We start from the raw sequence: 26,838 nt of genomic DNA, 5'->3' as shown, positions 1-26,838 counted from the left end.
TGAAATCTCCTCTGCCAATGCTTTTAATCCAAAATGCTTCAATTTAGCCTTAGGCATATTGCATGGGGGGGGTTTAAAGGCAGAAAGCACCTACATTCTTCTCAAAAATATCACAAGAATAGTTTTTAGGTCACTTATTAATATTCTTCTCCTCTAAAATCATTTAAATGGGTCTTCCCATTCCACATTATCTTCAGCATGACGGTCTTCTATGTTTCTACTAGGATAGCTTGTTAAGATATCCTGTTTAAAGTGTCCAGCAAATTTTCTAGTACAAAGTCCCAAAACTTCTGCTCTCCTCCAACAAACAGCATTGTCATGCCTAGCATAACAATACTCTACTTCTTCTTACCCACATCTTTTACTTCTTGGTCCTTTTCCTTTTAAAGTAATTCCTTAATCCTTTTCAAATATTTCTTTTTCCTTGTGACTGAGTGTATAGGGACCATTCTTGTTAAACCACTACAGATGAAAGGTTGGATGTGGTGCAAAAGGGACTTGCCAATTGTGGAAATTGGGCTGGGTCCTGGTGGAATCCTTGAGGCAGATTTCAATACAGGCAATATTGGCCAGACTAGGCTCAAGAACTGCATGTTCTAGATTCTGAGCTATATTCTGCAGGTAAAGGTAGGACAACGATGGAGGGCGGGTTTAGGGCTACTCACTGGATTAGACTCTGGAGAAGATCTTAAGATGTGTGTTCTTGCATCAATTTGATGTGATGTTTTCTAGACTCAGCCTTCTCCATTATCCCTGTGCTGAGTCATATCAACTTATACCTGCTTTCCCATAGTTCATTTCTTCTTACCTTCAGGGCCACAGAATACTCTTCTCTTGGAATTCTTGAGTTTTATTTTGTTTCTTGTAATTTTCTTTTTCTGAACTTACCGTGACTTCTCATAGACCATAAATATCTCCCATTCACAGATGCATATGCATCTATTCTATTCATTTTCTCATATCTTCATTTTCCTTTTTGTATTTTGAATTTTCTAAATTTTTATCATTTCTCTAAGAAAATTTCCTAACCATAGTGCTAATATGTTTTTGCTTTTTCCCATTTTTTTATTATGAGTATGAGTAAGGGCTTATTTAAAAGATTGTAAACAAAATACAAATTTCTATACAGGTAAAGAAAATGTCTCCTCCTCCTCCTCTTCCTCCTCCTCATCATCCTCCTCCTTGTTTTCCTCCTCCTCATACTCTAACAAATATTAACTGCCTATCAAATTGCAGGGAGGAACAGAGCTTCATGACCTCCTCATCCAAGCAACTATTCCTTAAGATGAGACAGGGCTTTGTGAAGATCCATCTGACATTCCCTAAATCAACCACAGGATGCTGACTGATCTCATTTCCTACAAGTCATCATATCTGCTGTGAATATAAGAATATGAAATGCCTAATATATCTTAAATACAACATTCCTCAGCACTCTGACTCCATTCCTTCTTCTGGATCTTATATAACTTCTAAACCTTCACAATTTTCCATGAGATTTTTTAGGGCATTATAGATACATCCAATTTATGGCTGAACTTTCAAAAATCACTTATTCTCATCACTTTGACCAGTTCTAGGTCTTTACTGTTACTACTCTCCACTGAAAATTTTGGGTGGTGTGGCTCATATCTGAAAATAAAAAGTCTTAGTCCTTTCTTGTGTCAATGCAACGTTAATAACTTGTCACCTTTGGTCCTTCTTCGCTGAGAATTCGGGATCCTTTTGGAGAGGAAGTCAATTATCTACTAAGCTCCACCTCCCTGCCTTTATTTTGGCAAAAAAAAAAAAAGGATTTTGGATAAGATATCCTAGACTATCTACTAGGCACTGTAGCCACTAGACAGTATTAGTCTTCTCCTCACATCTGGTTCTGTAGTAAAGCAGAAAAAAATTTGTCTCTTTCTTTCTCCCTCTTTCTCCACCCCCCACACACAAACACGAACACAAACACAAACACAAACACAAGTTCATTGTTATACTCACACATTCTCTCTCCCCTCCAGCTACAAGTATCCATCCAGAGCTAGTGCCATTCATATTCAACTTGACAATCACCAACCTGCCTTATACAACAGAAATGGGCCACCCAAACTCTTTACTCTTCAACAGGACAGAGGCAGCTTTGAAACTTTTGGTAATGTACAACATCATACTATGGCTTACTTTTCCTTCACCCCACCCAGTCTCTGGGACCTTTCTCACCTATCTTTCTGTCTTATGCACAGCTCCAGTCCTTGTTCATTAATACTAGCATTGGTGCTGGCTATTCTGGTTGCAAACTGACCTTGATCAGGTAAGTCTTCTTTTGTTTATATCATGGAGAACTTCTCTGTAATGGACTAATATATCTGGGGTTCAAAAGAGGAACATAAGAAAATAAAGACAACATAAAAGACTGGAATCACTGTCTTTGAATTAGTGCAAGAGAGACAGGCCATCCTAAATGAAGAGGTTGCTCATGAAAGTTACATACATGAAGACAATTTTCTGGAGCATTGATAGTCCCTGATCAGAAAAGGTAGTATAAAGTCATTTAGCAATCACAGAATTCCTTATTTCATGCCATACTCTGTGACTTAGCAACCCTGACTTTCTTTCTGAAAAAGTTATTGTTTGTAGAGAAGGGAGCAGTTGCACAAACCTGAAACCATGAATTAACCAGATCAAAGAGACCATTAAACTCCACACAGAGGCTAAAACAGACCAGTAATGAAGGTTTTAGCTCCACCCTGGGGAGCTGGGTAAAGCTCTCTATGGGTTATGATGGTTGAAATATATTTTGAGAGTGAATGTATAGTAACCAAGGAAACGAAGGAAAATAAACCATTTCCTGGGTGGTTTGTTATTAGTAATCGAAGATGTAAGAGTTGGGCATGGATTCATGTTACTATGCCTTCTCCTCCACCTCCTTTTATTTATCCTCTTTTTTCCCTCTTACTTCTGTTCTGCCTCTTACTCTTCCTTCTTTTCTATTTTCTTCCCTCCACAAAAAAGCTCTATGATACTGCTGACTAAAGTGTAGCAGAGTGAATAAAGAATTAATGGATGAAAAATGAATAAAGAAAAAGAGAAGAGGGGAGTATGATAGAAGTAGAAGAAATAGAGAATAAAGGAGGTAGTTGAGAAGGATGGAGAAAAAAGTTTAAAATTATGTAGAAAGAAGAGTGGTTTAAAAAAGGAAGGAAGGGGGGCAAAAATAAATGTGGGAATTAGAAAGGGATCAGCTGGTAAGTATTCCAAGAATCCTCATAGTAACATTGAATATTATAGTAAAAATGGCTGGTAGTTGATATGATATATGTTAATGAAAGGAAAAATGAGAGCAAGAGAAAGAAATGAACACATTTTTAGAATGTACAAACTTTACAAAGTAGGAAATCTAAAGAAACAGGACTTAGAAGTATGCAACTGAGAAAGTCTCTCATGGTCTATTAAAAAGTCTAGACCCACAGTGAACAGGATTGTTGCAGGGAAGGCAGTAATGGGGGACAGGATGGTGAGGGGAATGCCCATATAGAAGGGGAGGGAGAGGGGTTAGGAGAATGTTGGCCTGGAAACCTGGAAATAGAATAACACTTGAAATGTAAATAAGAAATACCCAATTTAATAAAGATGGGGGAAAAAAGACATGTAAAGCCAGGAGGTACTCTACTTTAAAGAGCTATGTACAATTCTCTTCTCCCTAAGTGAATCATTCATGTATTTCTACCACTCTAGGTCTGAACAGAATGGCACAGCCACTGGAGTAGACACTATTTGCACCTACCACTCTGACCCAATGAGTCATCCTCTGGACAGAGAGAAATTGTATCAAGAAGTAACCCAGCTGACCAATGGTATTACCAGGCTGGGTCCCTGTACTTTAGATAAAGACAGCCTCTATATCAATGGTGAGTATCTGTTAGAATGGAGGCCATTTAATGCCCAGTGTTAGTTTTCACTGTTATAAAAAGGTAAGAGAAACCAGTTTCAGTCCAGGTCAATTAGTTGCTGTATTATTGATTTGCTTTCCTCATCACTGTGCCAAAATATCTGACAAGGGAAGCTTAAGAGAGAAATATCATATATTGGTCCAGTTCCACATTACAGTCATAGCAGTGACATCATGTCAGCAGGAGCTTAAAGCAGCCAGTCACATTGCATCTGCAATAAGGAAGCAGAGTGAGAGAAATCCTGGAATTAAGTTCCTCTTTGTTTTCATTCAGTCTGAGATTCCAGCTGGCTGGATGGTACCATCCACATTCAATGTCTATTTTCCCACATCAAATTGGAGAATCATTGTAGAAATGCCTTCATAGACACAGCATATCTGTTTTCATATGATTATAAATTTAATCAACTTGATAGAGATTCATCATTGTTATTTGGTTACTTTTAGGCCCATGTCAAGGTAAAAATATGGTGGAATATATAGAAAAGGTAATCTGCTCTTTTATGGGATCCAGGGAATATAGAGATAAGGAGAGTATGGGGACATGATATATCCTTCGATGGCATGTAGAACCAGTGACCTAATCGAATGAGCTTGCACCTCTGCTAATAATTCATTCAGTTATTAGTTCATTCATTGAAGAGGTTATCACTCTTATAAACCAATCACCTTTCAACAGTTTCACCAATTAGGACACAAGCCTTCAAGTGACATTTCCCAATAACTCATTTATAGGTGATTTTGATTTCCAGAAGATATATACCCATGTCACACATCCATGTCACATACTAAAAGGATAATAATATATTCTGATACATACACATAAGTGGATGCTAGTAAGCATCCCAAATATGCAAGATAGCTCTTTGCTAGTTTTTTTTAAGTCAATAGTCCCAATCTTGAGATATTATTGCACATAAACTTTTGATTTCTATCATTTAATTTATTGTTTGAGAATTTCTTAGAAACCTGGTCCAATATTTCTTAGATGACTTGTTTTGACGTACTCAATCCACACCCCCCACCCCAAAGAAGTCCAAAATATTTCCTGTTTTACTACTTGGGATTTTTTGGGTTTGCTGCTAGCATTCACCTCTGTATTTGTCATGCTCGAGCTGAGCCTCTCAGGAGAAAACTATATCAGGCTCCTGTCAGCATGCACTTCTTGGCTTCATCAATATTGTCTAGGTTTGGTGGCTGTATATATGTATATAGGCTGGATCCCCAGGTGGGGCAGGCTCTGAATAGCCATTCCTTAAGTCTCTGCTCCAAACTTTGTCTCCATATCTTCTCCTGTGAATATTTTCCCCCTTTTAAAAACTGAAGCACTTTTGTCATACTTCTTCTTGAACTTCATGTGGTCTGTGGATTGTATATTGGGTAATTCAAGCTTTTGGGCTATAATCCACTTATCAGTGAGTACACATCATGTGTGTTTGTTTGTGATTGGGTTACCTCACTCAGGATGATATTTTCTAGTTCCATCCATTTGCCTATGAATTTCATGACATCATTGTTTTTGATAGCTGAATAGTACTCCATTGTGTAGATGTACCACATTTTCTGTATCAGTTTCTCTCTTGAAGGGCATTTGGGTTCTTTCCAGCTTCTGGCTATTATAATTAAGGCTGCTATGAACATAGTGAAGCATCGGTCTTTGTTGTATGTTAGATCATCATTTGGGTATATGCCCAGGAGAGGTATAGCTGGGTCCTCTGGTAAAATACAGAGATAGAAGAGAGAATCTCTGGGGCAGAAGATACCAGAGAAATCATTGACACAGCCATTAAAGGTAATATAAAATTCAAAAAGTTCCTAACCCGAAACATCCAGGAAATCTAGGACACAATGAGAAGATCAAACCTAAGGATAATAGATATAGAAGAGAGTCAAGACTCCCAACTTAAAGGGCCAGTAAATATCTTCAACAAAATTATAGAACAAAACTTCACTAACATAAAGAAAGAGATGGCCATAAACATACAAGAAGCCTACAGAATTCCAAATAGGTTTGGCCAGAATAGAAATTCCTCCTGTCACATAATTGTCGAAACACCAAACGCACAAAACAATGAAAGAATATTAAATGCAGTAAGGGGAAAAGGTCAAGTAACATATAATGGCAAACTATCAGAATTACACCAGACTTCTCACCAGAGAATATGAAAGCCAGAAGATCCTGGGCAGATGTCATATAGACACTAAGAGAACACAAATGCCAGTCCAGGCTATTATATCCAGCAAAATTACTTGGGGTTAAATTTCCTCTTGTTCCTTCTTCTCTTCATCTTCCTCTTTCTCCTCTTTGTGGTCCTCTTCCTCTTCTCTTTCCTTCTGTCCACATCCTTTTGCACCTATCATCTTCCTTTTTCTCCTTCCCATTCTTGCTTTCTTCCTCTTTGTTCTTGTGTCTCCTCTTCCTCCTCTTCCTCCTTTTCTTCTCTTTCTTCCCTTCTTCTATTGCTTTTGATCCTCTTTTATCTCCTTCTATTTCTGTTTCTCCTATTAATTTTTTCACCTGTTCGTCTTTCTTGCTTTAGTATCACTTTTTATCCCCATAACCTCTTTTATTATTATTATAAGACCTCAATTAGAGTAGAAGATGATGGGCTAAGTTGGGAATGATGATGATTCTATGCCTAAATGTTTCCCAGTTGCCTAAGAGTCACTCTCCTAATTCTCAGGCTTCACAAGATATCTCAGAAAACTACAGCTCTGAAAAACCATTGCCATCCTTAATAAATACACATAAAATACTTCCTGTTGACGTGCTGTCTACAGCAAGACTGTCACAGCAAGGCTACTGCTGTGACATTAATAGCATTAATAGCAGCTTATGTTTATCAAAAGGATCCTGTTTGGTGAGAATTTTGGAATCATGTTACTCTTATGTAAAACTTTTTGAGTTTCTTTTTTTTACTCATTTTGACTGAGAATGATTATGCATTCAAGGAGGAAATAATTTGCCAAAGGTTATGACTATAAAACATTACAGGATGAGGATTTCACTCATGGACACTCGTCTCAGCTAACATGGTGAACCATCCAAGCACTGCAATCCCAAAACTTCATCTTACCTGATTCATAGCTAGATATTTCCTTCTTTATATCCACTTGGAGTTTCCCTTTATATATAATATGAAATACATATTTCACTTTATTATTTAAGGTACATAATGTTTCGTTACTATGATAAAATACCCTGATCCAGAGGTAGTAGATATCTGCAGCAAAATATTATTCTATAGATATTAAAGGAATTTAGTCCACATGAACTCACAGTGGTTGTGACTAAAACCACAAGACTTAAACAACAACCAAAATACAAACATGAATGGGGAATTCTAATTTCTGCTATCTATGTATATATAAGACTACTGGGGCATGGTTAAATCAATAACCCCAACCATACAACATGTTGACACCTTATTTATTTTTATATGTATTTATTTTTATTGGCTATTTTATGTATTTACATTTCAAACGTTATCCCCTTTCCCCATTCTCCTCTCCCCCTCCCTCCTCCCTTGATTCTATGAAGATGCTCCCACTTCCACCCTCCCACTCCCACCTTAACACTTTGGCATTTCCCTAAACTGGGGAAACAAGTCTTCACAATACCAAGAGGTTCTCCTCCTATTGATGCCAGACAATGCCATCCACTGCTACATATGTTTCTGGAGTCACTCCATGTGTACTCTTTGGTTGGCAGTTTAGTCCCTGGGAGCTCTGGGGATATGGTTGGTTGATATTGCTGTTCTTCCTATAGAGTTGCAAATCCCTTCAGTTCCTTCAGTCCTTTCTCTAACTCCTCCATTGGGGTTCCTGTGTTCAATCCAATGGTTAGTTGCAAGCATCCTTATCTGTATCAGTAAGGATCTGGCATATGTTCAATGGACTTCCATATCAGGTTCCTGTCAGCAAGTACTTCTTGGCATCCGCAATAGTGACTGTTTGGTGGCTGCATATGGGATGGATCCCCAGGTGGTGCAGTCTCTGGATGGGCTTTCATTCAATCTCTGCTCCACATTTTGTCTCCATATTTCCATCTGTGAGTATTTTGTTCTCCCTTTTTTTTCTTTTCTTTTTTTTCAGAGCTGGGGACCGAACCCAGGGTCTTGCGCTTGCTAGGCAAGCGCTCTGCCACTGAGCTAAATCCCCAACCTCTTTGTTCCCCTTTTTAAGAAGCACTGAAACATCCACACTTTGGTCTTCCTTCTTCTTGAGCTTCATAAGATCTGTGAATTTTTTCTTGAGTATTCTGAGATTTTGGGCTAATATCCACTTATCAGTGAGTGCATACTGTGTGTTCTTTTGTGACTGGGTTACCTCACTCAGGATATTTTCTAGATCCATTCATTTGCCTTAGAATTTCAAGTAGTCAACGTTTTTAACAGCTGAGTAGTACTCAATTGTGTACCACATTTTATGTATCCATTCCTCTATTGAAGAACTTCTGGGTTCTTTCCAGCTTCTGGCTATTATAAATAAAGCGGCTATAAACATAGTGGAGCACATGTCCTTGTTATCTGTTGGAGCATCTTTTGGGTATATGACTGGAGTGGTATAGTTGTGTCCTTAGGTAGTACTATGTCCAATTTTTTGAGGGCCCCTAGACTGATTTCTAGAATGGTTGCACCAGCTTTCATTCCCATAATCAATGACTCCTTATTTAATAGCATCCATCAATAGTGCCTCAAGTAGGATTTGGAGTTCCTAATGAAGGTGTTACTTGGGCTTATTCTTCAAGGTACAGCCCAGCATGGCAGAAAAGTCAGTGCACCACTAGCTTTAATCTACTAGATGAATCATATCTAGAAGCAATAAGTGTAGAGGTATGGGAGAGAAATTAAGAAACTCAGCTAGTTTTTCTACTTTCTCTATATTTCAGGATATCTGCCCACGGAATCATATCACCCACATTAAGGGGAACTGTCTTACCTCAATTAATCTGATCAAATAATCCCTTATACTCATGTCCATAGGCTAAGATAATTTACGTCATCCCTTACTGGTATGACATAAGGCTTGTCTTCTCTGACATTGTATAACCTTTCAAGTTTACAATATCAAAAATTATTGAAAATGTACTACAAAATTTGGATGAAACAAAATATTTTCGACAATATGAGTATTGTTTAGTGGTAGATTTGTTTTGTATGGCGATCTACAAGCCAGATAATCCTTCCAGAATTTACTGTTGCATTAGAAAAATGAATAAAAGATATAGATGTAAAGTCAAATGTCAAATGAAATAATACAGGAATAATTAGTTAATTTCAGTGTTTTGCCTAAATCTGATTTTTATTTTTATTCCTTAGATAGAATATGAGAAATGGAATGCATGATCCAAAAAGTAGACATGGAAAGTTGTTTTATGGCCTCCTCCTCCTCTTCTCTATCATCCTTCTGTTCCTCTTCTTTCTCCTTTTTTCTTTCCTTCTCCTCCAACCTACATTCCCTCCTTATCTATTTTCCTCCAGAGAAAAAGTAATGGGATGTTCTTTCCTTGGCTTTCTCCTCTTTCTACTTCTTTGCCTCCTGGTGTGCATCTCAGAGGTAGGTCACTTGCCTAGTATGCACAACACTCTAGATTCAATTCACAGTGTTGGTGCATACACACACACAGACAGACAGACAGACAGACACACACACACACACACACACGGACACACACACACACACACACACACACAGACACACACACACACACACAAACACAAGCACACTTTCCTCTCCAATTTATGTCAAAACCCAGTTGAAAGAAATTATATCTAATACTCTATTTTCACCAAAAAAACATCATATTCCTTTCATCAAAGTTTCCCAGTTTCTCATCATCCATATATGATCCAGTATATTATATAATATATATATATTATATACACATATATGTTTATGTATATATGTGTGCACAAGGTTCTAAATTTATCTATACATCAAAGGATATCTGTTTGGGATATTCCTTTGAATACCCTACCTTCAACCAGAGACCCTACTTTATAGCCAAAGAAATGACGCAGAAAATACAGAGGATGTTTCTTTCTGTCTGATGGGCAATGTTATACTTAACAGACCAGAACAGGCAGTTGCCTAGGGATGGAACTGCCTACAGTATGATGCATCTTTCTGTATCACCTAACCAAGACAGTCTCCAGGATGTCAATCTCATCAATGTACTAGAGATACTAAACTAGTATCATCAATTTTTTAACCATAACAAGAGGTGCCTAGGGAGCCCTACTTTCTTAAATACCATCAATGAAGTTTGTTGTAACCAAAGGGAAAAGAAGTTGAGTGAAAAAAAAAGATTTAAATTATCTTCACAGATAGAGAAAATGTAAATATACTTATCATAAACACATTTTTACCTTGGCAGAGAAAATATAAATATACTTATCATATTTCTATGTTTTACCTTGACAGTATATGAACTATTATTATTATGGCATAGTATATTCACCTCAAAATTTAGGTCTTTTTAATTATTGTATGCATTTTAAATTTTTAAATTATTTTTCATTTTATTTTTATTTATTAAACTTTTCCTTAAACCACACACACACACACACACACACACACACACACACACATGTGTGTGTGTATTCTGTTTACTCTAGCCCTACATTAACTCTTGATTCCCTTCCAGACTTGTCTTTATTTCCTTACAGATCCCATTCCCACATTCATGTCTTTTTTGTTTTGTTTTGTGATTGTATAAAATTCAAGTCTTATTGTACTGTTTCAGTAAAATTAATCTTTATTATAGTCAACATAAATATTATTGCAGAACAGGGCACTTAAGAGCAAATATTCAGTCATTAATGTTTATATATAAATCTCACAGTGATTCATAATGACGTCTATGTTCAGGTCTAATGATTTTTCATCTATTAGTGCTTACATAATAGTCCTTTATTATTACTCTCTCTTTCCTGCTTGCAGGTTATAACCATCGGTACTGGATCCCTACAACCAGCAGTGAGTTCACAGAGCTGTGGTGCCTTAATGTCTCCTGGACCTCCCCTTCCCTAGAGGCAACATAATAGGAGACTATATATATATACATATATATACATATATATATACATATATATATACTTACACACACACAAATACACATACACTCACATATATATATATATATATTAGGTTTTATATATATAACCTATTTGATTATTTATATTTCATTATTATTAATTCTGTAATATAAAATGGTTCAAAAGACTGCTTACATAGAAACTAAATGAAACTATCACTTTGATTATAGCCATCCCAGGTTACAGAGTATATTACACTTCACACTTCTCTTTTCTGTTACAGCTACAAGTCCATCTCTGGTTCACTTCACCCTCAATTTCACTATAACCAACCTGCACCATTCAGAGGGCATGGGATCTCAAGGGTCTGATATATTCAACAACACAGAGAGGATCTTGAATCACCTGGTAAGAGCTCTCTCTGGCTCATCCTGTGTCATTTCAGTCTGGTAAACCTTGGCCCTTAACTTGTCTTCTCTTTTATCAACAGCTAAAACCCATGTTCAAGATTAGCAGTATTGGATCCCTTTATTCTCAATGTAGATTGATCTCACTGAGGTAAGAAGACTGAAATAGATATACAGCACATGTAGATGATCAATAGGCGCTAATGCCTAACATCTTGCTCCTAGAGTTCTAGAGGCAGGTGGCCAGCAACTCTTCTCTACTAATTTTCCTTTCAGAGGGGAAAATGTCGACTCCCTTTTCTTATAGGAGACAATGATAAGTAAATGTATTGATGACTTCCTGTTAAGTTTTGTTGTAATATTATTCCTGATGCTGTGATAAAAATTCGGTGAGGGCAGTATACACAAGGAAATATTTTGGCTTAGAACTTTATATTATAGCATATCATATGGACAATTTACAGTAGAAAGGACTTCAGAACAGTGATCATATCATACCAACAGTCAAGAGTAGAGGAAAATTAAGGGACCCATCTGACTATTGCCTACTAGTTTACTTTCTTCATTCTTAGAAGTTCAGACTGGGTGTGATCAACAAAAGTCTGAATCTGTCTACTTCAACTAAAAGCCAACACCATTTTTTCACAGAATTTCTGACAAACTGACCTGACCCAGAGAATTTTCTCTTTAAGCAAGCCTTTTCATAGCCAAGTCCAGCTTATGTGAGGTTGACATTTAAAACTGACCATATGGAAATAAGACACAGAAATGATGAGAAATATATCTGGCATCAATGGTTGAATACACGTTAAGTCAGTTGAAATTGTTTTCTTTGAACTTATTTTCAGATTCCTTTTTTTTTTTCTATCCCATGGTTACATTTCTATTGTTAGCACATGTGAGTCTAAGTTTTAGTTGTTTATGTTAAAGATAGCACAAATACTGACATGCTCAGAGGCTATGTCCTTTTTGTTTAAAGGACGTTGGCTCTGTAATGCATTGTCTTCTTCTGGCCCTGAGGCCATTAATTCCCCATGAGGAACCCCTCCTCTTCTCTCCCAAGGTTCTTGGAATCCCCATTTTGCAATCTCTGTCTCTTTTTCTTGCTAGGCCTGAGAAAGATGGAACAGCTACTGGAGTGGATGCGGTTTGTACTCTCCACTCTGATCCCTTGGGCTTTCCGCTGGACAGAGAGAAGCTGTACTGGGAACTGAGCAATAACACCCAGGGTGGTACCAAGCTAGGATCCTTCACTTTAGAAAAGGACAGTCTGTATATAAATGGTGAGAATCCCCTTAGCAATCATAACCTGAAGATGAGAATGTAATTCTAAGACCAGTGTACTTTCTGGTTGATCATAAGACCCTTCCTATATATCATCTTAAACATGAGCAACCACCCGCTAAGTTAAGTGCACATATAATGTTTAGAATCTTCAACTCCTTCTCTTTTCTCTCTATCACTACATTACAAAGAATTTTTTGAACATGTGTCTAACCAACAAAAGCCTTGCTAAAGCCACATCGAAGATTATCTCTGGTTGAATCCAATGATTGTTAGACATTGCTTCAAATATGGGTCTGTTTGCAGTTGAGTTTATTGTTTTGTTTTACATTAAGGTACATTTTGCTCTGTGGCTGTGGCTGGCCCAGAACTAATAATTTAATCAAATCTGTCCTCAAATTCATGATTCTCATGCTTCAACCTCTCTTGAATGCTGGGATTCGCAGTATATAGTCACACACACACACACACACACACACACACACACACACACACACACACATATATATATATATTATATCTCTGTGGAGCTAAAACACCTCGATCATGCTTGCTTCATGTCTCGCCATATTCTTTGAGCCTTAGTTCCATTTGAAGATTTCATTTTGAAATCCTGAGTAAAAAGTGCTGGTTCCTGCCTGTAATCTCTAAGTTTGCCTAGTATATTCAGTAGTCTTGGTTTCATCTCTAGTAACATAAGGAAGAGAGGATATGGGGAGGAATAGAGGAGGAACTAGAAGGAGAAGAAGCAGAATCAAAACTAAAAAGCATTTACCAGGAGTGACCTCCACTTTTTGCAATCATGACACTTCAGAGATGAGATGGAAGATTTTCTTCAAGATTATGCTCAGCATAACTCTCTGAGTTACAGAGAGAATTTAAGGTCTCCCTGGTTACAGAATGAAATTTTATCACAAATAAATTAAAGATTCCAACTCAAACAAAAGTTAGATCTTTCATCTTTTTCCACTTCTATGCTATAAAATTAAAATAGAACAGTTTGTGAATATATGTAGTAGAAATAGGGGAATGTTTGTTGTCCCAAGTAAATTATAAATTCATTAGAACAAATACAGTTCTTTCGATGACACCTAGATTTTAAATATTTCCCAGGGTACTTGAACTCAGAGATGAGGCTGATGGACCTAAGCTATGTTATAAACATGTCTATCCTCACATTATCATTCTTTCCTGTTACCATTGCAGGTTTTACATATAAAAGAATCTCTGTTTCCACTCTTAACAGTGAGTACTTAGAGGCTAATGGTTATGTTTACTATACCCTATGGGAACAGTAGTTAATCTACCCCCTACTGAATCCAAGCTTGTGAAGATGAAAAAAAAAAATGAATTAAAAACTGGACTACCATTTCTACCCCCCCCCCGCCCCGCCATCATATGGCTGAATTTGTAGAGCAAAAATGCTCTCTTGTGACATTTATGCAGTACCTTAAATAGAATTATTCACTCCAATCCATTTCTCCTCAGCTCCGGTGACCTCCTCTCTTTTTCTCATGGAGACCTCCACTGCAAAACCTATCCTCTCTACTGGTAGGTACCTACTTTCTCCAGGTTCTTCTTTGAAGCCAGCTCTCAAAGACAGGACATTGGAGATAACTGAGAGAACCCAGAGTGTTCATGGGTACTTCTTGGTCTTTGAATTTCTCAAGAGCAGGAGATTGGTTATACTCAAATTACCAGCCATATCAATCTTGGACAGCGTATTTATTTTGAGGGCCCCATTTTCCTCAACTACAAAATATACAATTATTTAAAACTTCATACTAAGACTCAAAGAGTCACTCCTTTATATACTTATAGCTCAGATTAATAAACATTAACGGACTCTAGATTTGAATTTACTTTAATCTTTCGTTAATATGTATGTATGCATGTGTGGCCACAGAGGCCAGAAGAGAGTGTCCAAGCCCCTGTGATTAGAGTTGTAGGAATTTGTGAGCCACGAGGTGTGAGTGGTGTTATAAAATATAATATGTTGAGGGATACTTGGCAGACCAATGCCAATGTATGTCCTTGGGTAACTATGCCATGCAACAGATCTAGTATAAAAGTAGTTTATTTGGGGGCAGAAATGGGAGTGAATACCTTGAGAAGGGATAGGGGCAGACAGTAGATGTGGAGATCAACAGTCAGAGAATGATGAGGAAGGGTGGCATAGCAAAGCCATGATAGCAGGTGGCAAGGCATGAGATTATGGGTGGCAGAGAATAGAAAAGAGGGAGAGGGAAGCTAACCCGGAGCATGTGGGAACAGAGAGAGAAAGCTGGAATGGTGGGCAATCCTTTTATACAGTTGATATCTGGTGGCATGGCAGGTGATAACTTAAGCAATTGCTAGGTCTCTGAGGGCACACTAGTGGAATCACCTCTAAGGGAACAGGTACTGTGAACTAAACCTGAGTACTCAGGCAAGGGTAAGAGTTCCAGTCAAGTGTTGAAAGGAAGGAGCAAGAATGTGATATAAAGCCGACAAGAAATAAAGACGACAAAAGCTAAGGCTAAGACCAGGAGATACTGTAGTTGCTGAAAAACCTATGCCAAGCAACTTATTTAGAAGTACAGCATCAGTCTGTACCCACAGCTGACCCTGTGCCAAAGCTCTCTATGCTGGGATGCCAATGAGAGAGAACTGGTCTCTCAGGAGTGCTGAGAAACCTGAGAGCACAGGTAGGACTACCACTTCTGTTCCAAAGAACCTGCGTTTGGGATACAGGACCTTAGGAACAGTCTGGGACAGGTGCCTTCCAGTTTCAATTTCTCCCTAAAGCTGACCCTGCGCCATAGGTCTCTGTACCCAGATCTTGCAGACAGAGAACTGGAATGCAAGAACACATGAGAGCTCAGGTAGGACCACCACTTCTGCTCAGAGGACCTGACAAGAGCCCTCAGGACACTGGAACTGAGGGGCAGTTTGGGACAGCGTCATTCCAATTTCCACCAGTACCTAGAACTGACCCTGTGAGAGAGCTCTCCCTATCCAAATACCAGTGAAAGAGAGCTGCTCTTCCAGGAATGCTGATACACAGACTTACAGGAAGGTTAAGCCACTGTCAGAGACAGCAAGACCAGCTAAAACTAGAGATAACCAGATGGCAAGAGGCGAGTCTAAGAACCTAAGCAACAGAAACTAAGGGCACTTGGTTGAGAATCAAATTCTCCCACCACAGCAAGTCCTAGATAACAAAAAACATCAGAAAAGTAAGAATCTATTTTAAAATCACATGTTAGAGGACTTTAAAGACATAAATACCTCCTTAAAAGAAATACAGCAGAACACAGGTTAACAAGTAGAAGCCCTTAAAGAGGAAACACAAAAATCCTTTAAAGGGTTACATGATAACACAACTGACAAGTGAAAGAATTGAAGAAAACCATCCAGGATCTAAAAACGGAAATCGAAACAATAAAGAAATAAAAATAAATAAATAAAAGGACAGCATTGTACATTGAAAGCCTAGGAAAGAGATCAGAAGCCATAGAAACAAATACCACCAACAGAATAAAAGAGATTGAAGAGAAAATCTCAGGGGCAGAGAAAATACCATAGAAAACATTGACACAAATGCAAAATGCAAAATGTAAAAGATTTTAACCTAAAACATCCAGGAAATCCAGGACACATGAGAAGACCAAACCTATGAATAATAGGTATAAAAGAAAGCAAAGATTCCCAACTTAACTGTCAGTAAATATCTTCAATAAAATTATAGGAAAAAAAAAACTTCCCTAACCTAAAAAAAGAGATGCTGATGAACATAAAAGAAGACTACAGAACTTCAAATAGAATGGACCGGAAAAGAAATTCCTCCTGTCATATAATAATCAAACCAACAAATGCACAAAACAAAGAAAGACTATTAAAAGCAGTGAGATAAAAAGGTCAAGTAACATATAAAGGCAGACCTCTCAAAATTATATCAGACTTCTCAACAGAACTTATGAAAGCTAGAAGATCTTAGGTAGATGTCATACAGAACCTAAGAGAATACAACTGCCAGACCAGGTTACTATATTCAGCTAAATTCTCAATTACCGTAGATGGAGAAATCAACATGTTCTATGACAAAACCAAATTTATACAGTATCTTTCTACAAATCTAGCTCTACAAAGGAAAATAGATGGAAAACTTCAATACAAAGAGGGAAACTACACACAAGAAAAAGCAAGAAATTAATCATCTTCCAACTAACCTAAAAGAAGATAGGTACAGAAACATAATTCTAGCTCTAACAACAAAAATAACAGGAAACAACAATTACTGGTCCCTAATATCTCTCAATATCAATGAATCAAGGGACTCAATTACCCAATAAAAACACATAAACTAACAGACTGGACATATAAAGAGGACCTAGCAGTTTGATGCTTAGAAGAAACCCACTTCAGTGACAAACACAGACACTTCCTCAGAGTAAAAGGCTGGGAAATTTTTTTCCAAGCAAATGTTCCCAAGAAAAAAGCGTAAGTAGCCATTCTAATATTGAATAAAATAGTCTTTCAAACAAAAGTTTTCAAAAACAATAAGGAAGGACAATTGATACTCATAAAAGGAAAAATCCACCAAGATAAATTCTCAGTTCTGAAAACTATACTGCAAATGCAAGAGAACCCACATTCATAAAAGGAACTTTACTAAAGTTCAAAGCACACATTATACCCGACACAATAATAGTGGATGACTTCAACACGCCACTCTCATCAATGGGCAGATCATGGAAACAGAAACTAAACAGAGACACAGAGAAAGTAATAGAAGCTATGAACCAAATGTTTTTAACAGACATGTATAGAACATTTCATCCTAAAACAAATAAAGAAGATTGAAATAATTCCATGCATCCTATCAAATCACCACAGAGTAAGGCTGCTCTTCATTAACAACAAAACTGACAGAAAGCACACTTACGCATGGAAGCTGAAAATTTTTCTATTTAATGATAACTTTGACAATGAAGATATAAAAAATTAAAGATTTTTTTAGAATTTAGTGAAAATGAAGGTACAACATACCCAAACTTATGGGACAAAATGAAAGCAGTTCTAAGAGGAAAATAGCTCTGAGTGCGGCCAAAAAGAAACCAGAGAGATCATTCAATAGTAACTTGACAACACACCTGAGAGTTCTAGAACAAAGATAAGCAAATGTACCCCAGAAGAATAGACAGCATGTAATAATCAAACTCAGGGCTGAAATCAATCAAGTAGAAACAAAAAGAAGTATACAAAGAATCAACAAAAGCAGGAGCTAGTCTTTGAGAAAATCAACAAGATAGATAAACACTTAGCCATACTAACCAGAGAACACAGAGACAGTATTGAAATTAAAACGTCAGAAATGGAAAAGGAGACATAGCAAAAAAATGAGGAAATTCAAAAATATCATCAGATCCTACTCTAAAAGCCTATACTCAACAAAACTGGAAAATCTGGAGAAAATGGACAATTTTCTAGACAGATACCAGGTGCCAAAGTTAGATCAGGATCAGATCAGACATCTAAAAAGACCCATAATTCCAAAAGAAATAGAAGCCATCATTAAAAGTCTCTCAAAAAATATTATAAGAACTAACAAACAAACAAACAAACAAACAAAAAACCCAAAACCCAGGACAAGATGAACCCAGGAGAATTCTATCAGACCTTCAAAGGGTATTTTTACCAATACTCTTCAAACTACTCCACAAATAGAAAGAGAAGGAACACTACCCAATTCATACTATGAAGCCACAATTACAATTATACCTAAACAATACAAAGATGACGCAACAAAGAAGAACTTCAGAACAAATTCCCATATGAATATCAATGACAAAGTACTCCATAAGATTCTCATGAACCAAATGCAAGAATGCATCAAAATGACCATCCATCATGATCAAGTAGGCATCATCCCAGGGATGCAGGTATGGTTCAATATATGGAAATCTATTAATGGAATCAACTATCAAAACAAATTAAAACAAAAAACAAAAACAAAAACAACTACATAATCATTGCCTTGGATGGTGAGAAAGCATTTGAAAAAATTCAACACCACTTCATGACAGAAGTCTTGGAAAGGTCATGAATGCAAGGCCAATGCCTAAACATAGTAAAAGCAGCAAACTGGTAGTCAATCTCAAGCTAAATGAAGAGAAACTTGAAGCAATCCCACTAAAATCAGGGACTAGACAAGGCTGCCCACTCTCTCCCTTCCTATTCAATGTGGTAGTTGAAGTCATAGCCACAGCAATTAGACAACAAAAAGAGGTTAAAGTGATACAAATTGGAAAAGAGGATGTCAAAATATCACTATTTTCAAATGATATGATTGTATACTTAAGTGACCCTAATAGTTCCACCAGAGAATTACTAACCCTGATAAACAACTTCAGCAAAGTGACTGAGTATAAAATTAACCTAAACAAATCAGTAGCCTTCCTCTACTCAAAGGATAAACAGGCTGAGAAAGAAATTAGGGAAATGACTCCCTTCACAATAGTCACAAATAGCATAAAATACCTTGGTGTGACTCTAACCAAAATATTGAAAGATCTGTATGACAAGAACTTCAAGTCTCTGAAGAAAGAGATTGAAGAAGATCTCAGAAGATGGAAAGATCTTCCATGCTCAAGGATTGAAAGGATTAATATAGTAAAAATGGACATTTTGCCAAAATCAATCTACAGATTTAATGCAATCCTCATCAAAATCCCAAGTCAATTCTTGACAAAGTTAGATAGAACAATTTGCAAATTCATCTGGAATAACAAACAAACAAACAAACAAACAAAACAACCACAGAATAGCAAAAACTCTTCTCCACAATAAAAGGGCTTCTGGGAGAATCACCAAACTTGCAGCTGCATTTACAGAGCAATAGTGATAAAATCAGCATGGTACTAGTACAGAGACTGCAGATATCAATGGAATAGAATTGAAGACCCAGAAATTAACTCACACACCAATAGTCATTTAATCTTTGACAGAGGATGCCAACTGCCCCAGCCTGTGGGGGTTCAGAAGAGACCTGTGTGAGAGCAAAACAATTGGGGAACAGGAGGCACAAGGAAGGAGAACAAGTGTGATCACGCTCTCAAATTTTATTTCCGTGTAGTGGCTCATGAAGACAAGCAAGAGGGAAGGCCACGCAGTGCCAAAACCAATTTCACTACTGTTACACCCTCTTATTGTTCTTTCAGTTCTTATAACCCTAAATCTCAAATTGCAGGTGTGTTGATAAGAACAGATAACTGGCTAGGTTTCTCAGAGTGGGCTTGACATTCCTAAAACATTCCTGAGACAAAGGTGTGTAATTGGGCTTGGCTTCCATCCAATGGAAAAAGACAGCATTTTCAACAAAATGGTGCTCGATCAATTCACCAATTGGTGAATTCAGCACCAATTCAGCACGTAGGAGAATGCAAATTGACCCATTCTTATTGCTTTGTACAAAGCTTGATCCAAGTGGATCAAGGACCTACACAGAATACCAGATACACTGAAACTAATAGAATAGAAAGTGGGGAAGGACCATGAACTGGGGAAAATTTCCTGAACAGAACACCAATGGCTTATTCTCTAAGATCAAGAATTAACAAATGGGACCTCATAAAATTGCAAAATTACTATAAGGCAAAGGACACTGTCATTAGGACAAATGGCAACAAACAGATTGGGAAAAGATCTTTATGAATCCTACATTCTATAGAGGGCTAATGTCCAATATAAACAAAGACCTTAAAACGTTAGACTCTAGTGAATCAAGTAATCCTTAAAAAGGGGGGAGGGCTACAGAGCAAAACAAACAATTCTCAACTGGGGAATGGACAAGAAGCACCTAAAGAAATGTTCAACATCCTTAGTCATCAGGGAAATGCAAATTAAATTCCACCTCACATCAGTCAGAATGGCTAAGATCAAAAACTCAGGTAACAACAAATGCTATCAAGGATGTGAAAAAAGAGGAACATTCCTCCATGTTTGGTGGGATTGCAAGTTGGTACAACCACTCTGAAAATCAGTTTGCAGGTTCCCCAGAGACCTGAGGACCCAATTATACTACTCCTAGGCATATACCTAAAAGATGCTCCAACATATAACTAGGACACATTCTTTGCTACGTTCATAGCAGTCTTATTTATAATAGCCAGAAGCTAGTAAGAACCCAGATGTCCCTCAACAGAGGAATGGATACAGAAAATATGCTACCTTGCACAATGGAGTACTACTCAGCTATTAAAAACAATGACTTCATGAAATTCTTAGGAAAATGGATGGAACTAGAAAATATCATCTTGAGTGAGGTATCCCAATCACAAAAGTACACACATGGTATGCACTCACTGATAAGAGACTATTAACCCAAAAGCTCAAAATACCCAAGATACAATTTGAAAAACTCGTGAAGTTCAGGAAGAAGGAAGACCAACATGGGGATTCTTCAGCCCTGCTTAGAAGGGGGAAAATTGCTCACAACAGGAAATTTGGAGACAATGTGTGGATCAGAGACTGCCCCACCTGGGGAATCCATTTGTTATAGAAACACCAAAACCAGACAACATTGCTGATGCCAAGAAGTGCAGGCTGTCAAGAGTCTGATACAGCTGTCATGTGAGAGGCTCTGCCACAGCATGACAAATACAGAGAGGATGCTAGCAGCCAACCATTGAACTGAGAATGGGGTCCCCAGGAAGGAGTTTGAAAAAGGACTGAGGGAGCTGAAGGTGTTTGCAACGGCATAAGTAGGACAACAATATCAATTAACCAACACTTCCAGTGCTCCCAGGCACTAAACCACCATCGTAAGAGTACTCAGGTATGGACCTATGGCTCTAGCTGCATGTGTAGCAGAGGAAGGACTTATCAGTCATCAATGGGAGAAGAGTCCCTTGATGATGTCCAGGCTTGATGCCCCAATGTAGGAGAATGTCAGGTCAGGGGAAGTTGGTGGGTGCGTGAGGAAGCACCCCCATACAGAAAGAGGGGGAGGAGAGTGGGATAGCAGGTTTCTGGAGGGGAAACCAGGGAAGGGGTTAACATTTAAAATGTAAATAAAAAATATATCCAGCAAAAGAAAAAGAAAAAGAAGAAAAAGAAGAAGAAAAAGAAAAAGAAAAAGAAGAAGAAGTACAACATCATAACTTGTTTTCCAGTGAAGGAAATGGCCAAGCAGAGAGTTAAGTCAGACAATGTTGGCTAAGAGAGCACAGGATAACTCAAATAAGGTCGCCTTAGGACTGATACCCACAGCTCAGGAAGATGAGACAGATCCTTACAAACCACAAGCTTATTTCCTCCTCTCTTTTCATGACCCTTATTCCTACTGATTCGGATCATCTAAAAATTAAGGAGAGAAACGCCTCCTTACTCATACAGATATCACTCTAGGGTCACCTATTTTAACTGAGCACTTACCTGAACATTGTCCCTTACCCTCTTTTTTTTCCTCTGTCCTGATGGCTGTTTACTACAGTCTAGAGCCTGTATCCCAGATTCACCCTGTACTTCTCAAGTCCGTTCCTGGACAAGAACATGGAACTAAAATGTTTTTTGTTCTTTCATGGGGCGTCTAAAAAAGACTTGAATCAATATGGCTCCCCACATTCTTAATTGTATGTGTGTTTCTATGTGTGTGTGCATGTGTGTACATATTTGTGTGTTGTGGTTGTTGTTTTGTGGTGTTGTGTGTAGATGCTTGTACATGCATGCACATGTATGTGGATGCTAAAGATCAGTGATGATTGTCTTCCTCAACTATTGTCCACCTCATTTTTTGAGATGCTGTCTGAAACTACCCTGTAGCTCATCAATTCTGGCTATTACCTGGCCAAGAGAATTCAGAGATTTTGCCATCTCTATCTTCCCAGTACTGATTACATAGTGTAGTGTAGTTCCACACTAAGCTTTTTGAATAGGTACTGGTTGATCTGAAATAAGGTCCTCATGTTTTTAAGACAAGTGGTGGACTGACTGAGCCATTTCCATAGCTGCTTAGTTTTCAACAGGAATGTGAAAACAATGTACACTATGCCTGGATATGAGGAATGAAGGGTCATCTAGAAGGTGATGGTCTGGAGCAGGGACTGGCACTACTTCAGCCCAGATTCAGAATCCCATACCTATCTTTCCCTTACCTTGTACTGACAGTGCTGGGGGTTCTAAAAGAGTAGACACACTCTTCATCGTATGTATTCTCTTGTTTTACATTCCTGAAAGTTCTAGAGTTTGAGATTCAAAGGGAACACTGACATAGATTGTAAGTTTGAGTAAGAGACTCATTAGAAGTCTATTTAATCACATGGACAGACACTATATTCTGAGAAGAAATCAGGCACATGAAGCAGAGTAAGGATCCTTCCTTATAGATCTCATAAGTCTGTTTCATGTAATCAGGATTATTCAGGTTATTAAGTAGTAAGTGATAAGTTATTTCTCTGCTAGTGAAATGAGTAAATTCTAGCAAGATTAAAATACATGTATAAACACAGATTTATTGGGAAGCTGCTCTTGGTCAGGAGACTCTCCCCAAGGACCAAGGCCAAAGAAGTACCCAAGGGACAGAAGAGACAGGTGAAGGGTAAGAGAGAAAGCAAGAAAGAACACACAGAAAGGGGACTAGAAAAGGAGAGTGGGAGAGAGAGGAAACAGAGAAAGAGAAATGGGAGATCAAAATGTCTGGATTATATAGGGAAGAGCATCTGGGGGCAGGATTGCCCAGCCCATAAGCTAGAAAGTTCAGGAATGGGGACAGGGTATATCAAGTAGGGACTGAGGAATTCTGGGAAAAGTCTGCTTTGAGATTATATATATAATCAGTCTCTTGCCCTGAGGTCTGAAACCAAATAGTCAGCAGACTGTCTCTGATTCCAAGGTGGTCAGCAGGCTATCTCTGCTTACTAAGAAAAGGAAAGAGGGACCTTCTATTTCATGGATGGAATGTGTGACTCTTAGGATGTGGTGGAAGTAAGGATGAAGGACACACCTAGTTTCAGGTACACCAAGTATAAGCACAGTAAGGTCGCCACTGGTAGTGTTCTAAATATCTTGGACTGTGACATCCTGATATCTCTGACCTTCCTGGAAGGTCATGAAATACTCTGGGAATGCAGGAACCTTAGGAGTCTATTGCAGGTTTACAGATTCACTGACAGGCTTTTGTTAGGGAGCTTGTCATTTCCATTACAATGATTGTAGGAAATAAGCTGATTCAGGTCAGCTTCTCCTAAACAGCAGTGTAGTCTGGATTCTAGCAAACACCTTACTTCCTAGGTTATACCTTTCCCTGACCACTACGGTAAAACTGAGGTTCCACTGTGATCTGGGCGTACCCATGGAGTCGGTAAAGGAGAAAAGATTCAGGCTGCAAAGGCCAGGCTTCATCAGGCTGTGATTTTTGGAGTGTTTTTTTTTTTTTTAAATTTCCACATGGATCAGATTTTACATGTATAAAATCAGCTTCCAATACCATCTCCCAGCATGTCAATGATTCCAATTTAAGAAAAACATGCAAATCAAGTATAACCAAAGCATAACACATATATGTCTTTAAAGAATTTTTCTCCTGTGTGTTTAGGGTGGGAGAGGGCAAGCAGGCTGGAATGAATGTATGAACACATGCCTGTTGATGCTGAAGGCCACATTCCTTCAGTCTTAATCCTCTGGCACCATTCACAGTTTGTTTTTGAGAAAAGACAACTCATTAGCCTGAAACTCACCAATTGGGTGAAGCTAACTGGCCACAGAAATCTACCTATTGCCACCTCCCTAACATTGGATTTACAAGTATTTACCATCACACCTGACTTTTGGTAGATGGGTTCCAGGATTAAATTCTGGTCCTCATTCTTCATTTAATTGACTGAACAGTCTGCTAATCCACTCTCTGCCTTTAAATATTTTTCAAATTAATTTTTACTTGGTGCCTGTGTACAGGGACATGCTTGTGTGTGCATGAATCATAATGTGATTGTTGAGATCAGAGGACAACCTATGAGAATTAACTCTTCATTTCTGTTGTATGTATCCTCAATATCAAACTTAGCTCACCCAGCAAGTGACTTTCTAAGTCCTTTTTAAAAAAAAGACAAACAGACCTGAACATTTTACTTTTATTTTAATTTTTAATTAATATGTACACAGATTGCAGAAAAATAAATTTGATTTTAAAAAATCTCAGAAAATACAGATTCATGTTGGAATTTTCTCAACAGTGGGTATGATGTGATAAGTCTCTGTACCAGGGTGTACTAAACACCACAGAGACATGCCACTCATGCTTGATATATAACAAGTGATGCCAAATCTACTTTCTTCCCTGAGAAAGCTACAATTCTAGAGGTAGACTTTGTAATGCTTGAGGGTACTGAATTTCCCAGAGGATCCAGCAGCTCATTCTGTCTTTTTCCCACCCCCACTGTAGGGCCAGGCTCTTCGCTGGTTCCTTTCACCATCAACTTCACCATCACCAACCTCAAGTATGAGGAGGGTATGAATTACCCTGGATCCTGGAAGTACAATGCCACTGAGAGAATTCTACAAAGACTGGTAAGAGCTGTGTCCAGTAAATGCAGATTTACAATGATGGGAGTCACAACTATCAGCTTAGGCCACACCCTGCAATAAGGCCACACAACCCTCAACCTTATTCCATAGATTCCAGCTTTGCTTACCAGTGCTACCTTCAGACACCTCAAACAGAGTCTGTATTCCTTAGTCCTTGTATTGACAGCCTTCTCCCTCTTCCCCATAGCTTCGGCCTTTGTTCAATAAAACCAGTATCGGCCTCCTATATTCTGACTGCAAACTGGCATTGCTCAGGTAAGTCCTAACACAAACAAGCCAGAGATCCTCAGTGTGTCCCAGATCCAAATGGTACCTTTCTTCCTTTTCTCTTCTATGTTCATTACCCTTATGTAAATCCAGGAGTGCTAGACTCAGCACGCAAGTTGTCACCTACTCATACAAGTTCCACTTCAGTTGCCCCCACAGCCTGCAGACCATCAGGTTGATTTCAACTTTTCCTGCTTGTCCATTCTGAATTCACACCCTCATTCCCTCATTGTGAAATAAAGGAAATTTCCATGGAGTTTTTAAGTTTGTGCCTAGGATTGCTTTTATAATATTGGTACATTAGCATTCATTTTTAACACTGTGATACATTCTCTGACTAAGCAACTTAGAGGGAAAATGGTTTATTTTAGCTTTACATCTCAAGGAACAGATTATAATTAATTTCAGGGAAGTCAGAGTAGCTAATGATTGAGACATTCACATCATACCAACATGTAGGAATAGAGAGAAATAAAATTAGGAATGCCCTCTCACTAGTACTCAGACTGACTTCTCTATTCTTGTACACTTCAGAACCCCTAGTGTAGAATCTGGTGCTAATCACAGTAGGCTAAGGGGTCCCATATTAATTACCTTCATTAAGGTCATTCGCCAAAGGCATGTGGACACATGGGGAAACAGGTTGGCCCAGTGTAGATAATCCCTCATTAAAACTTTGTTTACAGGTGATTCAAGTTGACAGTTAAAGTTAATAAGCACAGACATTGCTGTCTCTGGTCTTTGCTTTAATTCCCAAATCCACAACTCTCTTCAAAATGTACCCCCTATTCCTCACACCATGAGAGTGTACACTAATGTCTTGCAGTCAATAAAAAGTATTATTCCATGTCTGCTGAGACTCACAGACTACTGGAAGTCAGTACACTTAGAGAATATAGGCCTTGTGTGTCAGCTCCACAGCAGTCATCTCCTCTCCTCTGGCTGCTTCCTCCCCTGTCTATCACCTTAAGATGCTTCCTAGGCATCCTTCTTCTCCTCTGTTCTTCTCAGACCTGGGAGAGATGGAACAGCAACAGCCACAGGAGTAGATGCCATCTGCACTTACCATGCAGACCCAACCGCACCTGGGCTGGACAATGAACGGGTATTCCGGGAATTGAGCAATCTGACCAATGATGTCACTCAGCTGGGCCCTTACACCTTAGACAAGAACAGCCTTTACATCAATGGTGAGCAGTGGCAATTTTTGCTCTTGTGAAGAGCATACTGTCTCCCCTCTTAGTCCCTACTTCTTCACCCTGCTCCATTCTCACTCTTTTCTTTTCTCCTTAGGTTATACACAACAGATCCTGTCCAGCACAGCTACACGTGAGTATTCTGA

The 26,838-nt window shown here is 38.3% G+C and overlaps 1 protein-coding gene across 1 annotated transcript in view; it reads left to right on the top strand.

The window, feature by feature from the left end:
• The window catches only part of Muc16 (mucin 16, cell surface associated), a 203,053-nt gene that overhangs the window by 59,638 nt on the left and 116,577 nt on the right, over positions 1-26,838 (top strand). Inside the window, 13 exon segments of the mRNA NM_001428753.1 lie at positions 2,007-2,137; positions 2,229-2,296; positions 3,721-3,893; positions 10,880-10,915; positions 11,258-11,382; positions 11,465-11,532; positions 12,492-12,664; positions 13,872-13,910; positions 14,154-14,216; positions 25,087-25,211; positions 25,417-25,484; positions 26,508-26,686; positions 26,790-26,825. Coding sequence (NP_001415682.1) covers positions 2,007-2,137; positions 2,229-2,296; positions 3,721-3,893; positions 10,880-10,915; positions 11,258-11,382; positions 11,465-11,532; positions 12,492-12,664; positions 13,872-13,910; positions 14,154-14,216; positions 25,087-25,211; positions 25,417-25,484; positions 26,508-26,686; positions 26,790-26,825 — 1,284 coding nt within the window.

This window comes from Rattus norvegicus, chromosome 8 (genome assembly GCF_021556685.1).
Source record: "Rattus norvegicus strain SHRSP/BbbUtx chromosome 8, alternate assembly SHRSP_T2T, whole genome shotgun sequence".
In the NCBI taxonomy this organism is placed as follows: Eukaryota; Metazoa; Chordata; class Mammalia; order Rodentia; family Muridae; genus Rattus; species Rattus norvegicus.
This window is presented reverse-complemented; position numbering and strand designations above follow the sequence as displayed.